The 17,471-nt window shown below is 37.6% G+C and overlaps 1 protein-coding gene across 1 annotated transcript; it reads right to left on the reverse strand.

Moving 5' to 3' along the window:
• Positions 1-668: 668 nt before the first annotated feature.
• Positions 669-15,527, reverse strand: LOC128203399 (aggrecan core protein-like). The gene is made up of 9 exons (XM_052904804.1): positions 15,487-15,527; positions 14,992-15,121; positions 14,254-14,361; positions 6,519-6,591; positions 4,584-4,931; positions 4,220-4,401; positions 3,080-3,179; positions 2,182-2,367; positions 669-752 (listed from the first exon to the last, which is right to left on the reverse strand). Coding segments are annotated over exons 1-9 (1,173 nt in total). The 5' UTR covers positions 15,489-15,527; the 3' UTR covers positions 669-708.
• Between the last annotated feature and the right edge of the window lie 1,944 nt (positions 15,528-17,471).

The following is a 17,471-nucleotide window of genomic DNA, read 5'->3' on the forward strand; positions in this document are numbered from 1 at the left end:
TGTTGTCCTACCGGCCTTAAACTTGGCGGGGGTGTTGGTAATAACAACCCCGATTGATTTTGAGGAGAGTAGGTCAAAGGTCACGGTCAAAGTGTGCTTCAACACAGAAAGTTGTACAAATCTTAGCTAAAGCTTGGTCCTATACGGTCTACAAGCTTAGTAGGGGTTTTGACCATGTCCTGCAGATGATCCCTATTGATTTTAATTCAGCAGGTCATAATCCACTGTGGCCTTCACTCTGATCTGAAGCACAAAAACCTTGTCCGATCAAATTAAAGAGAATGCCTGGACCTACGGTCCTCAAATTTAATGGAGAGGACGGTTATGACCTGTAGATCTCTATTGAGCCAGATTACATTATACATGTGCTAACTATGACACCATATCTTTGGCAGTTATGTTATTCCAGAATGTCAATTTTACTTCCGTGCGACATTTTGTTTGTCTTAACAATCTCACCATCTCTTGCCTTCTGATAATGGCTTTAGGTCCGACAAGGCCAAATTGGGGGCATTTGTCACGAGAATGTCAGCTCTTGTTTTGACTTTATTCTTGCGATTTATCAGTATTGTGCATTATATTTCTCACGCGAATATAATTATAATGTATGTATTTAATATAACCAGTATGCAATACTATGCATACAACTTAAGTATCGTAATAATAAGAAAGTTTCTTTTTTGTTTATTTTAATTATTTGTTTGAACATTAACCGACAGGACCCACTTGCTCCGAGTACCTCTGGTGTATCGCTGGAAAATATAGAAACAAAAAATGCAACATGTTGTTAAAGATGTCACACGTATTTAACATACATTTCGCCTTTTATTATACGCTTTCCGGTCTTTTATAGAGATAATTCAGTGAAATAAAAACTGATATTTCACTATTCTTCTATCCAAAGAAGACACCAGCGTCTAATTCAGCGTCTACAGGGCTTGGACACAGTATATATATGGTTCGCGTCAGGAGAAAACCTGCATTAATGACATTTTTTACGAAATTATTCTTTTTTCCTTATTTAGAACAAGTAATTATTTCTGAACTTAACCATATGAGTTTTATTTGTATGCGCCTATGTTTTCTTACACAAAAACGCATTCAAATGAAGAAACCGTATAGCATTTTCGTGAACGTTCTCTGTTCTGCAACGTCACGTTTACCGTGTTAGATGTTTGGATTTTTTTCTTTTAATCAGGCAGAAAAAAACAAAAAATTAAAATGTTTATCTATCATTCCATTACTATCGTTAAAGAATTGCACATTCAGTTGAAGTTCGATACATGTCAGTATGACGTCACTTGGGTTGCTAGGCAACTGTATATATTATATATATATCAACGACGTCATTTTCGAAAAGACGTTTCGTGTGCATACAATCTGACGCCTTATTCTTTTAAAATTCAATTTAAGATCAGTTTAGGCATATTATAATGAAATCAGTGTAATATAACAACATATTTCATCTCGTAAATATATTGTACTCGTGACAACACCACTCGTGAACTATAACTTTTGGTGCTCAGTCGGTGATCTTACACTGAGCAAACAATTATCCTCTATTAATTCAAGCATAATTGAAAATATGTATCAACTTGTCAATCATTAAAGGTCTCGCTCATGTGTTTGGACCAAAATTAGCTTTTCCGCTAATGCATATGACTGCAAACACTTATTTTATCATTATTTTACTCTATGATATCGAACTTGCAGAAAAATATGCAATTATAGTATTACTTTTTTTGTTTTAATGGGGTGCGAATTCACGCCGGTCAAGTCAAGCCGACGCCTTCATCACTTGGCCACCAGAACTTATACAAAAAAATATGTATGTTTTGATCTTTTATAAATACATTAATAACATCACGTGATAACGTCAATTAACCAATCACGCAACAATAAAGCTGTAATAAAGTGACCATTAGCATTAGTAACGCTTATGAAAATTGTGGTCTTCAAAGACGATTTTAAGCATATTAATCAACATTTGCTAAAGGGTTTCAGCTTTTGGTATCTTAGTTTAAACTCCTAATGATTTGCCACTCTTTTGATTTGCCACACCCTATTTCGTCATACAAAAAGGTGCATTTTACAAAAGCATGAGCGAGTGCTTTTAACGACAATTCTTTTTATCATAATAGTCAGATTCACAAATGAATTAAGAATTAGAAGAGTATTTACAGAACTGACAGATGAATGGATTTCTGCTCACAACAACATGCTGCAGTGTGTCCCCTGTGCACTGTACTTGTTTCCATTTGCCGTAATAAGGGGCGCCGGGAATCAGAACGGCACAATCTCCACCACTTCCGGTACCAGTAAAAACGGGATCACGGGTATTCCAGTTGGAGTAACTTGTGAGTTTACCTGCATATGTGTAAGTTAACTGTTGTCGTTTATTGTCATATATGTATAATATATCATTACATACTCTACCAAAAGCTTATGGTACGTATCCGGGTTATAAATGTTAAACGCGTTTTCACGCGTATATTACTGAACAACGTTCGTATACCAACGACGGAAATGGGAACAACTTCCGCCACACGACGAGCTTGTTTTGAAGTAAAATGACCGAGGTGCTCCGAATACCTCATCGAGAAATCCAGACGACGTAGAACCTCATCGAGAAGTCCCGACGACAGAATACTTCAGCGGGAAGTTCCGACGACGGATTACCTCATAGAGAAATCCCGACGACGGAATACCTCATAGAGAAGTGCCGACGACGGAGTACATCAGCGAGAAGTCCCGACGACGGTGTACTTCAGCGAGAAGTCCCGACGACGGTGTACTTCAGTGAGAGGTCCCGACGACGGAGTACCTTATCGAGAAGTCCCGACGACAGAATACCTCATAGAGAAGTCCCAACACTTATTATGTTAGCCGGAAAAAACGAGTAACAACGTTTTGAAGATGCATCGTTATGACCCCATTTCGCTCCACATGTTGTGTCGTATGGTTTGCCTATTAATAGCATTTTAAGTTATTGCATTTTAATATATTACATGGCTCAAATGTTTTCCGTTCTTTGATTAAAGCGTGGGCGAAAACTGAATCCTGCAAGTAACGTGTATACCTGATGTCCATTCCCAATACCCTTGATCTTGCAGGTCATGCAGTCCTATCCAGCAAGGGGCGGTGAAAAGGAATGAAAATAGCCACTTGTAGATGTAATTCTAAAATATAAAGAAAACACCTTTCATATCGCTTTATGGATAAAAGATGTGCATCAAATGACAATAAGCTGCTGTAATTATTGAACGTTTCTAATCATTTGGAACCGAAGGGTCATACCATTTGAAATGAAATAGTTGGACGAACAATACTTGAGCACAAAGGAAACCTCGAATATATATTACCTCTTTAAGTTAACAATAAAATTAGTAACGGTTCGATATCAGTTCAAGCTTGATCAAGATTATACTGGATCGATATTTTGATCCAGAGTATACTGGATCGATATTGCAATTGGCTATCGTTACAAAAAGAGTCCATTTTTACTCCATGGTCGTCATCTGCACGATAACCAGTTGGTTATTCACCACTTTCATTGAAATGGAATGATTGGCTATCTACCTTATTTAGGTTTACAACCCTGTATGAACTATATGTATATGTTATACGAGTAATAAAGACATGTTGCCGATGAAACCGATCGCTAAATCTCTTCTTTATCGGTCGGGTAACCCCGTACCAGTTCGTTGCAATGTATTTCAAGATAGGATGGCCATATTGAAAACAGATACCGAACATACCATACTATATACGAATAAATCTATGTACAAGGAACGGTACCAGGCATGGTACATATCATAAGATAAATAAACACAATGTATGTATCACGAACGGTACATATAATACCATATAAGGATACGTCTATATATCCGGAGCGGTACATATACCATACCATATTAGGAAACGTTTATGTACTAGGAACGGTACCAGGAGCGGTACACATCATACCATATGCGCTATGTACCAGGAGCGGTACACATCATACCATATGCGCTATGTACCAGGAGCGGTACACATCATACCATATGCGCTATGTACCAGGAGCGGTTTATATCATACAATATAAGGATACATCTATTAACCAGGCAAAAAACATAGCATGATGTTTATCTCAATGTTTAACCTATAACATAGTTGACATGTAAAACCAATTGCCGTACCCATCACGGAAATTGCCCGGAAGTTGTGATTCCTTCCGTACCTGTAATCCTGTCCCGCTGACATGCACCAAATGTCCTCCCTTCCCCCGGCAGTCCAGTTCCGCCTGTTGCCAAGTAACTGGTGTCGGTACTAGCTGATAGCAATATTCGCCATACTGGGTGAGGGATCCGCCCTCCTGGTTCGTGTATAGTCGTAAAATTGGCGGACACAGGCTGTCATCCCCTGGAGTATGTTTAGAGTGTGGCTCATTATTACTCAGTTTTTAAAAAAAGAAGAAGTGGTACAGTCGATGCCGGTAATGCTTAAACACTTTATGATTATCGATGGAAGGTAATAATTGGTGAAAAGGTTTAAGAATTAATAAAACAATATATACATATTGATGATATAGAAATAATTAAAACCTGTGACTGAAGGTTCCGTTGTCGTCGTTGTAGTTGGTCTAGTGGTTGTTGTTGTAGTTGATGTTGTTGTGGTAGGAGTTGTTGTTGTGGTTGACGTCGTCGTCGGAGTTGTAGTTGTTGTTGTTGGTATCGTTGTGGTTGTTGGAGTTGTTGTGGTTGTTGGAGTTGTTGTAGTTGGCGTAGTTGTTGTAGTTGGCGTCGTTGTCGGAGTTGTTGACGTGGTTGTCGGAATAGTTGTAGTTGTTGGCGTCGTCGAAGTTGTTGTCGTTGTTGCTGTTGTAGTCGGTGCTATGGTTGGTGTCGTTGTGTGCTTTGTGTGGTCTTTGATAGTGGTTGTACCTTTTGTAACTGTTTAAAACGAACATTTATTTTAATAACAAAAATATGTTCTTTCAGTTACCCCTGGAATGCATAAAAAATGTTCGAAATAATACATCGTTCTCAAATATTTAAGAAATATGTAATAATTTGTTTTATTCCATTTAATACTGTGTCGTATAAAAAAACTCACTAAACGTTTACAATAATATTCTTCGTACATGTTTTAAAAGAGTATTTAGAAATTATCTCAGTTCAACTATTTTTATAAGCTTTTTATTTATTTCTTTCGCCACTCTCCTTGCTACTCAGAATGTAAGCTTTATGTACCTCTGATTAGCTTTGCTTAAAGATGCACTCTTACTCCAAAATAAGTTATACCCCATCAAATACAACTGTTTTAATTTACCGAAAAGTATGAATAAGTATCGAAAACAATGGTTCTTTTGAAGGATACCGTGTTAAATTTTAAAGAAAGGTGCAGAAAACACGGTATTTCTGACTCATGAGAGGATAGTTGAACAGTGTAAATCTTTTAGCATTCACCAGTCATTTAATATTTGTGCGTTTTAAGCTATTAAACACACGGTTACAATCTTTTTATCAGTTATTAATATTTTCCATAATGCATTATTTAGTAAGTATGTAAGGGTTTATCACTCAAAATGTATGTTTGTTATATATGTGTATACATGTGTGTGTATATTGATTTTAAATACTAGTGTCACTTAAACATTGTATGGAGCGCCCCAGTTACAATTTATGCAACATGTTTTTATGTCTAATTGAAATTCTATTATGTTTATTAGCATGCTATTGTCTAATTTACCGACATGTTATTATCTCCAACTAGCATGCTATTATGTATAACAGACACGTTATTATTTCTAAACTAAATGTTATTATGTCTAATTAGAATGTACTTATGTCTAGCATACATGTTATTATATCAGACTGACGTGTTATTATGTCTAACTAGCATGTTATGATGTCTAACTGACGCGTTATTATGTCTTAACTAAATGTTATTATGTCTAATTAGCATGTACTTATGTCTATATCATACATGTTATTATATCATACTGACGTGTTATTATGTCTAACTAGCATGTTATGATGTCTAACTGACGCGTTATTATGTCTTAACTAAATGTTATTATGTCTAATTAGCATGTACTTATGTCTATATCATACATGTTATTATATCATACTGACGTTTTATTATGTCTAACTACTTGTTATTATGTCCAGTGATATGTTATATTGTTAAATTTTCAAATCTTTTTCCTTCTACTTTTAAGTGCCTTGTTGAAAATTTTCACTAATAAGTTTTATGAAAGGCCCATGGCCCGGATTACTCGAAACATCTTAAGCCCCTTATAACATGATTAAGCTATGCTCACTGTTTTGTTATTTTCGGTAATATTTCCAATCTTAAGAGCTTCCGGACTGTAAAAAAATAATATCTTATGATACTCACCATAAACTATTCTTTATTTAATTAAATCAGGATTAAAAAAGAAATTTGACGATATGAAGTAAGGTATTTAATTTTTTTAGGCTTCTATGAACACCAATTTTTGCTTCGAGTGACTTAGAGTGACTAAATAAGCTTACTGATATCAAACGTTGGAGGATCGCCAGGGCAGGTCTGCTCAGAAGACAATGCATCCCGTTCTACGTACGTAATCTGCAATTTTGGCAATAGTATGTGTTAGAACTCACCATCTGTACAAATTTTACTACAGTTAAATGACATCAGAACCATATGACAAGAAGGAGGTACAGTTAAAAAACATCAGGACATCACTTCCCTATGACCAGAAGTGGGTATAGTTAAATAACATAAGGATATCACTGCCCTATGTCCAGAAGGATACATAGTTAAATAATATCAGGATATCACTACCCTATGACCAGAAGGATATATAGTTAAATAGCATCAGGACATCACTGTCCTATGACCAGAAGGAAGTATAGTTAAATAATATCAAGACATCACTGCCCTATGACCAGAATGGGGTATAGTTAAATGATATCAGGACATTATTGCCTTATGACCAGAAGGATACATAGTTAAATAGCATCAGGACATCACCTCCCTATGACCAGAAGTGGGTATAGTTAAATGACATCAGGACATTACTGCCCTATGACCAGAAGGGGGTATAGTTAAATAACACCGGGACTTTACTGCCCTATGACCAGAAGGGGGTATAGTTAAATAACATCAGGACATCACTGCCCTATGACCAGAAGGGGGTATAGTTAAATAACATCAGGACATCACTGCCCTATGACCAGAAGGGGGTATAGTTAAATAACATCAGGACATCACTTCCCTATGACCAGAAGGGGGTATAGTTAAATAACATCAGGACATCACTGCCCTATGACCAGAAGGGGGTATAGTTAAATGACATCAGGACATTACTGCCCTATGACCAGAAGGGGGTATAGTTAAATAACACCGGGACTTTACTGCCCTATGACCAGAAGGGGTGGAAGTTAAATAACATCAGGGCATCACTGCTTTATGACCAGATGTGGGTATAGTTAAATAACATCAGGGCATTACTGCCCTATGACCAGAAGGGGGGGGGGGTAAATGACATCAGGACATCACTGCCCTATGACCAGAAGGAGGTATAGTTAAATAACATCAGGGCATCACTGCCCTATGACCAGAAGTGGGTATAGTTAAATAACACCAAGACATCACTGCCCTATGACCAGAAGGGGGTATAGTTAAATAACATCAATACATCACTGCCCTATGACCAGAAGGGGGTATAGTTAAGTAACATCAGGACATCACTGCCCTGTGATAAGAAGTGGGTATAGTTAAATAATATCAAGACATCACTGCCCTATGACCAGAAGGAGGTATAGTTAAATAATATCAAGACATCACTGCCCTATAACCAGAAGGAGGTATAGTTAAATAATATCAAGACATCACTGCCCTATGACCAGAAGGAGGTATAGTTAAATAATATCAAGACATCACTGCCCTATGACCAGAAGGAGGTATAGTTAAATAATATCAAGACATCACTACCCTATGACCAGAAGGGGGGGGGGGGTAAATAACATCAGGATATCACTGCCCTATGACCAGAAGGAGGTATAGTTAAATAACATCAGGACATCACATCCCTATGACCAGAAGGAGGTATAGTTAAATAATATCAAGACATCACTACCCTATGACCAGAAGGAGGTATAGTTAAATAATATCAAGACATCACTACCCTATGACCAGAAGGAGGTATAGTTAAATAATATCAAGACATCACTACCCTATGACCAGAAGGAGGTATAGTTAAATAATATCAAGACATCACTACCCTATGACCAGAAGGAGGTATAGTTAAATAATATCAAGACATCACTGCCCTATGACCAGAAGGAGGTATAGTTAGATAATATCAAGACATCACTACCCTATGACCAGAAGGGGGTATAGTTAAATAATATCAAGACATCACTGCCCTATGACCAGAAGGAGGTATAGTTAAATAATATCAAGACATCACTACCGTATGACCAGAAGGACGTATAGTTAAATAATATCAAGACATCACTACCCTATGACCAGAAGGAGGTTTAGTTAAATAATATCAAGACATCACTGCCCTATGACCAGATCGAGGTATAGTTAAATAATATCAAGACATCACTGCCCTATGACCAGAAGGGGTATAGTTAAATAATATCAAGACATCACTGCCCTATGACCAGAAGTGGGTATAGTTAAATAACATCAGGACATCACTGCCCTATGACCAGAAGGAGGTATAGTTAAATTACACCGGGACATCACTGCCCTATGACCAGACGGGGGTATAGTTAAATGACACCGGGACATCACTTCCCTATGACCAGAAGGGGGTATAGTTAAATAACACCGGGACATCACTTCCCTATGACCAGAAGGAGGTATAGTTAAAGAACATCAGGACATCACTTCCATATGACCAGAAGTGGGTATAGTTAAATAACATCAGGACATCACTGCCCTATGACCAGAAGGAGGTATAGTTAAATGACATCAGGACATTACTGCCCTATAACCAGAAGGGGGTATAGTTAAATAACACCGGGACTTTACTGGCCTATGACCAGAAGGGGTGGAAGTTAAATAACATCAGGGCATCACTGCCCTATGACCAGATGTGGGTATAGTTAAATAACATCAGGGCATTACTGCCCTATGACCAGATGTGGGTATAGTTAAATAACATCAGGGCATTACTGCCCTATGACCAGATGTGGGTATAGTTAAATAACATCAGGGCATTACTGCCCTATGACCAGAAGGGGGGGGGGTTAAATGACATCAGGACATCACTGCCCTATGACCAGAAGGAGGTATAGTTAAATAACATCAGGGCATCACTGCCCTATGACCAGAAGTGGGTATAGTTAAATAACACCAAGACATCACTGCCCTATGACCAGAAGGGGGTATAGTTAAATAACATCAATATATCACTGCCCTATGACCAGAAGGGGGTATAGTTAAGTAACATCAGGACATCACTGCCCTGTGATAAGAAGTGGGTATAGTTAAATAATATCAAGACATCACTGCCCCTATGACCAGAAGGAGGTATAGTTAAATAATATCAAGACATCACTACCCTATAACCAGAAGGAGGTATAGTTAAATAATATCAAGACATCACTGCCCTATGACCAGAAGGAGGTATAGTTAAATAACACCGGGACATCACTGCCCTATGACCAGAAGGAGGTATAGTTAAATAATATCAAGACATCACTACCCTATGACCAGAAGGAGGTATAGTTAAATAATATCAAGACATCACTACCCTATGACCAGAAGGGGGGGGGGGTAAATAACATCAGGATATCACTGCCCTATGACCAGAAGAAGGTATAGTTAAATAACATCAGGACATCACATCCCTATGACCAGAAGGAGGTATAGTTAAATAACATCAGGACATCACTGTCCTATGACCAGAAGGAGGTAAAGTTAAATAATATCAAGACATCACTGCCCTATGACCAGAAGGAGGTATAGTTAAATAATATCAAGACATCACTACCCTATGACCAGAAGGAGGTATAGTTAAATAATATCAAGACATCACTACCCTATGACCAGAAGGAGGTATAGTTAAATAATATCAAGACATCACTGCCCTATGACCAGAAGGAGGTATAGTTAAATAATATCAAGACATCACTACCCTATGACCAGAAGGAGGTATAGTTAAATAATATCAAGACATCACTGCCCTATGACCAGAAGGAGGTATAGTTAAATAATATCAAGACATCACTACCCTATGACCAGAAGGAGGTATAGTTAAATAATATCAAGACATCACTACCCTATGACCAGAAGGGGGGGGGTAAATAACATCAGGATATCACTGCCCTATGACCAGAAGGAGGTATAGTTAAATAACATCAGGACATCACATCCCTATGACCAGAAGGAGGTATAGTTAAATAATATCAAGACATCACTACCCTATGACCAGAAGGAGGTATAGTTAAATAATATCAAGACATCACTGCCCTATGACCAGAAGGAGGTATAGTTAAATAACATCAAGACATCACATCCCTATGACCAGAAGGAGGTATAGTTAAATAATATCAAGACATCACTACCCTATGACCAGAAGGAGGTATAGTTAAATAATATCAAGACATCACTGCCCTATGACCAGAAGGAGGTATAGTTAAATAATATCAAGACATCACTACCCTATGACCAGAAGGGGGTATAGTTAAATAATATCAAGACATCACTGCCCTATGACCAGAAGGAGGTATAGTTAAATAATATCAAGACATCACTACCCTATGACCAGAAGGAGGTATAGTTAAATAATATCAAGACATCACTACCCTATGACCAGAAGGAGGTTTAGTTAAATAATATCAAGACATCACTGCCCTATGACCAGACGGGGGTATAGTTAAATGACACCGGGACATCACTTCCCTATGACCAGAAGGGGGTATAGTTAAATAACACCGGGACATCACTTCCCTATGACCAGAAGGAGGTATAGTTAAAGAACATCAGGACATCACTTCCATATGACCAGAAGTGGGTATAGTTAAATAACATCAGGACATCACTGCCCTATGACCAGAAGGAGGTATAGTTAAATGACATCAGGACATTACTGCCCTATAACCAGAAGGGGGTATAGTTAAATAACACCGGGACTTTACTGGCCTATGACCAGAAGGGGTGGAAGTTAAATAACATCAGGGCATCACTGCCCTATGACCAGATGTGGGTATAGTTAAATAACATCAGGGCATTACTGCCCTATGACCAGATGTGGGTATAGTTAAATAACATCAGGGCATTACTGCCCTATGACCAGATGTGGGTATAGTTAAATAACATCAGGGCATTACTGCCCTATGACCAGAAGGGGGGGGGGGTTAAATGACATCAGGACATCACTGCCCTATGACCAGAAGGAGGTATAGTTAAATAACATCAGGGCATCACTGCCCTATGACCAGAAGTGGGTATAGTTAAATAACACCAAGACATCACTGCCCTATGACCAGAAGGGGGTATAGTTAAATAACATCAATATATCACTGCCCTATGACCAGAAGGGGGTATAGTTAAGTAACATCAGGACATCACTGCCCTGTGATAAGAAGTGGGTATAGTTAAATAATATCAAGACATCACTGCCCCTATGACCAGAAGGAGGTATAGTTAAATAATATCAAGACATCACTACCCTATAACCAGAAGGAGGTATAGTTAAATAATATCAAGACATCACTGCCCTATGACCAGAAGGAGGTATAGTTAAATAATATCAAGACATCACTGCCCTATGACCAGAAGGAGGTATAGTTAAATAACATCAGGACATCACTGCCCTATGACCAGAAGAAGGTATAGTTAAATAATATCAAGACATGACTGCCCTATGATCAGAAGGAGGTATAGTTAAATAATATCAAGACATCACTACCCTATGACCAGAAGGGGGGGGGGGTAAATAACATCAGGATATCACTGCCCTATGACCAGAAGGAGATATAGTTAAATAACATCAGGACATCACTGCCCTATGACCAGAAGGAGGTATAGTTAAATAACATCAGGACATCACTACCCTATGACCAGAAGGAGGTAAAGTTAAATAATATCAAGACATCACTGCCCTATGACCAGAAGGAGGTATAGTTAAATACTATCAAGACATCACTACCCTATGACCAGAAGGAGGTATAGTTAAATAATATCAAGACATCACTACCCTATGACCAGAAGGAGGTATAGTTAAATAATATCAAGACATCACTGCCCTATGACCAGAAGGAGGTATAGTTAAATAATATCAAGACATCACTACCCTATGACCAGAAGGAGGTATAGTTAAATAATATCAAGACATCACTGCCCTATGACCAGAAGGAGGTATAGTTAAATAATATCAAGACATCACTACCCTATGACCAGAAGGGGGTATAGTTAAATAATATCAAGACATCACTGCCCTATGACCAGAAGGAGGTATAGTTAAATAATATCAAGACATCACTGCCCTATGACCAGAAGGAGGTATAGTTAAATAATATCAAGACATCACTGCCCTATGACCAGATGGAGGTATAGTTAAATAATATCAAGACATCACTGCCCTATGACCAGAAGGGGGTATAGTTAAATAATATCAAGACATCACTGCCCTATGACCAGAAGGAGGCATAGTTAAATAATATCAAGACACCACTGCCCTGTGACCAGAAGTGGGTATAGTTAAATAACATCAGAAAATCACTGCCCTATGACCAGAAGGAGGTATAGTTAAATAACACCGGGACATCACTGCCCTATGACCAGACGGGGGTATAGTTAAATAACACCGGGACATCACTGCCCTATGACCAGAAGGGGGTATAGTTAAATAACACCGGGACATCACTTCCCTATGACCAGAAGGAGGTATAGTTAAATAACATCAGGACATCACTTCCATATGACCAGAAGTGGGTATAGTTAAATAACATCAGGACATCACTTCCCTATGACCAGAAGTGGGTATAGTTCATTAACAGCAGGACATCACTTCCCTATGACCAGAAGTGGGTATAGTTAAATAACATCAGGACACCACTGCCCTATGACCAGAAGGGTGTATAGTTAAATAACACCGGGACATCACTTCCCTTTGACCAGAAGTGAATAGGCACACATAGACCACGCTCGCATCAAACTATAAAACTTAACCGATTAATGATGAGATTGCCGCCTTGTAACTGTCAGTGGATCTCGAGTTCATTAGAACACCAGTCGCCAAGATGTCGCCAAGGGGCTTAAACTACTTAACATGGCCATAATTTTCCCCACTTCAATATAATAAAACCTTATTAGAGCCATTATCGGCTTGAACAAAAGTGATAATCACATTAAAATTTACATATACAAACTTAAAGTAATTTAAAATATTTCACGACGGGATACAGACATCACCTTCAAACGATCGGAGCAATAGTGTTCACTCTTAAAAAGTTAAGTAAATGGAAGGCTGCCATTTGACATACCTCGCCTTAGCAAGATATAAGATTAAGAAATGTATTCGTAGCGTTTCATAATAAATGCATCATTGTAAACACAGGAGAAAATATAATTTAACAATAAATAATATACATGCTTTCGACTATTCTACGAGGTATCTGTTTGTTTATTTGAGTTTATCAAGGTCTGCCCGCGCCCATTGGCTGCATTATGGCTTGACCCCGCCGTGACGCCATCACGATTTAAATTGTGTTTAAATGCCATGAGTGAAATGAGATAGAAGTGACAGCAATTCGCTGTCAAATCCAGACATTGGAAGACTTGAAGAAACAGAATGAGATACAAGAGATCCGGGTGCGATACCCTAGCTCTTTGCGAAGAGACCTCTTGGTTCTTTAAAGTGCTCGGTGTAATGCACCGATACACGGGATACAACTTTCCTGGGTTGAACCAGTACTGAGTACACCACTTTTCCAAGCACTACCCTTTAAATGCCGAGCGCCAGGCAAGGGAGCTACTTGTACCAACTTTTAATGTCTTTCGGTATGACGCGGCCCGGGATCGAACCCACGACATCCCGCTGCGTAGGCGGACGCCTTAACCTCTAGGCCACGGAGACGAGGTATCCGTTGCTGTTGTTGAGTTTATAAAGGTCTGCCCGCGCCCTATAATGGCTGCATTATGGCTTGACCCAACTCTACGAGGTATCAAAATACGAGGTATCAAAACGAACACTCGTTAACGAGGTGGCTTCAGCTGACACACGGGTCTGCCGGAAAAATGGAAATTAAACATGATGATTACCTGATGTTCAAATGCAATGGGTATCCATCCTTGCGCGGATGCTAGATTCAGGCGTTCTTTACAGTCGAACTCATAGAGGTAACCCACAGGTTTTGCCGAGTGGCTGTGCTGAAAATGGTTTAAATTTCAAATGTGTATGTTCATTGGTTATTTCGTGAATGAACAATACATAAAATCAGAACATATTCATTATCGTCCACCACAGTGATGATGCTATGCGTAACACAATTTTATCATTATCAAGCCTCTGACGAATGATATTTTATGAACATATTATAATAAGAGTTTTTGGGGGGGCATCACAATCCCACCCCCTTGCCTTTTGAAAGTGAAAAGAAAGCTCGTTGATGGTTCTTAAAATCTGTTTCTTAGTATTTGAACGGTACTTTATACTGTTACAGCTCTACGTAGTCAACTTAGAAAGATGCCACAATAAATTTCGCGATTTTATTAAAAATGATGCCCCGAAGTAAATGTCAAATTTCCCATCATTTTTTTTATCAAAAATTCAATGAAAATGCACTAGTTTTCCTATACAAAGTATAAATTGAAAGGAAAAGTTTCCGAAAATGTAGCACGAAAATGTGTTTTTTCTTGTGGAGTTTATAAGGCTCAATCAAGCAGAGATTCCTATTATCATATATCTGCATTGAATTATGCGCCTCTAACGGAAGTCTTATCTAAATTGTGTCAATATAAATTGAGGCTATTTGCAAATAAAGAAGATGAACTATGCACCTGCGGGTATACTGGTCGTTCCACGGCATAGTTGCACACACACGCGTAGTCAGCTAGAACAGTAGTCAGTTGAAGGCAAATATTCACCAAAACGACTATTGGTATTGATACCTTTTGAAACGTTGTGTACCTTGAAATAATAAATAATAAATATAAGAACGGCAGTCCTGTTTGCTTACCAAGTAAGACACAGGCATAGTGATAAGATACATGTGTATCGTAAATGCACTTTTATGATGATAATACGTACATTTCGATTGCATGTTGTTTTGTTCTTTTTATAGTGAACGTAGTTAAAGAATTTTTTGTTTGTCTATTTGTTGTTATTTGACAAAAAGTAACACATTTATTTATGAATCATCTCTTACCCTCTTTGTTCAAGTAACAACCTCTCTTAGTATCTCAGATATTGTCCGGTAATAAAGTAATTCCATCTAGATGAACAACAGTATACATGTGAATATATACAAAACTTTAAAGGACAATTTTACTTACATGTTTAGTTTATTCCTGTTATCAGAGTATAATTGTAAACATTGTCCCTATTTGCACCTAGATAAGGTTCTTACATAGGACTTGACGAACATGATAAGACGTAAAAAATGTGTGTTCCCGGATTCACAAAAGTCGCATGACCGATATTTTCGTATTGCCACCGATGACATTTTTTTCTTACCGTATATTTTTCTCTCTTTTGGGTACATTTTTGGTAGTTTCTCTTGTAACGGCATTAACATCCACATGTTCTGTTTTAAAGTGCTCTCAGACCCAGACAAAATGGCGACGGTCTCTTGTGAGAAAATAATATACAGAACAAGCGTTTCCGTAAAAATGAAATCCCGGTCTACTGACTCTATTTATTTTGGGATTAAATGATATATTCAAGAACTCATTTTATTAGCCCGCAAGTTTCCAAAAGTAATAAGAAGTATGTTTTGGTGCTTAAAATCGGTGTTGCAAATTTACCAACACTGTTGTTATATTTTTGCAAACGGGTTGCAAATACTTGATGACAATAGGTACACATTGGTGAAAATGTCGATATTCACATTTAATGGCTATTTTTCAGGAATGTGGAAGAAAAAATGAATGTGGCCGCATATCTTCCCATATTTGTTTAAAACACATACTTTATATGTGAAACGCTAAATGTAGGTAAAAATAAAGGGTTCGGCCTACTGCTAGTAGAACGTAGAACTAATTCATTGTTTTCACTTTAAATAATATCAGTATTTTACTGTAGGTTTCGTTTTTAAAGTGGCACTCTTATTCAAAATCAATACATACACATGTAAAAACAGTTTTGAATGATCAACCTTTAATGCTTACTAATCAATGCATTTATGGAAAATATTAATTACTGATAATAAGATTATAACCGTGTATTTAATAGCAGAAAGCGCAAAAATATTAAATGATTGCTTTATTATATGCTCACAGATTTACTGTGGTGTACTATCGTCTCATAAGGTAAAAATACCGTGTTTATGCTCATTTCTTTCAAATTAAACTCGGTATCCTTCATGAGAACCACTGTTTTCGACATTTATTCATCCTTTTTGAAATATCAAAACAAAATTATTTATTGTGGTAAACCTTATCTGGGAGTAAAAATGCATCTTTAATTAAACTTTAGCTGGGTTAACTAAAGTAAATGCCACTTTATCACATACATACACAAATTTTACCGTAAAATAAATGTGGAAATGAATTAAATTCAAGATACGATTTAGCGTCACGTTCATTTGTTTATACTCGTAATATGTGAGGTAACCAATCACTAATAATGTGTGTCTAACAGTATACACAAAAAGCCACGCGACTCATGCATATTTCGCACTTTCACTATACCCCGCGCATAATGCTCACCGCGCTCGTTTCTATTGTTTTCCCCGCGTTCCACCGCGTCGAGTCAACGCTATGCGCGACATTGCGAATACTTAATTAACGGTTATTAAGGTAGCTTTCACTTATCTGAATGCTTTTTGTTTGTTCCTCGTCCTATAAATATAATTCTAGTCAGTTTCATTAAACTCATACAAACTCGACCCGTAATCTACAAATCACTTGCTTTATACTCATAACGTAGTTTGATCCAAGTTTTCTATTGCCACCTTATTCGCACTTATCACAATCTCAAATGCCCTCGAATGATAACTTTTTAAATGAAAATTAAATTTTGTTTTAGTAATTTTGATACTTACATAAACGTACAATACTCTCTGTTCTTCCAGCCAAGACGCGTAATAAACGAACGGAGCTACTAGAAGAAACTCTTCCTAAAGGCATAAAAAACCTTTTGCAGGTATATTTTAGTATCAATTTACTTATTAATAAATGCTTTTACAAACACTCAATATTCCAGGGACCTAATTATCAAGTTTGGTTGATTAGCTTGGTTACCCTCGCAATCGGATAAAATAGTCGGACTTTTAATTCCATACATATCAATATTTTACCGGGGTACATGTAAATCGATT

This window comes from Mya arenaria, chromosome 9 (genome assembly GCF_026914265.1).
Source record: "Mya arenaria isolate MELC-2E11 chromosome 9, ASM2691426v1".
NCBI lineage: Eukaryota > Metazoa > Mollusca > Bivalvia > Myida > Myidae > Mya > Mya arenaria.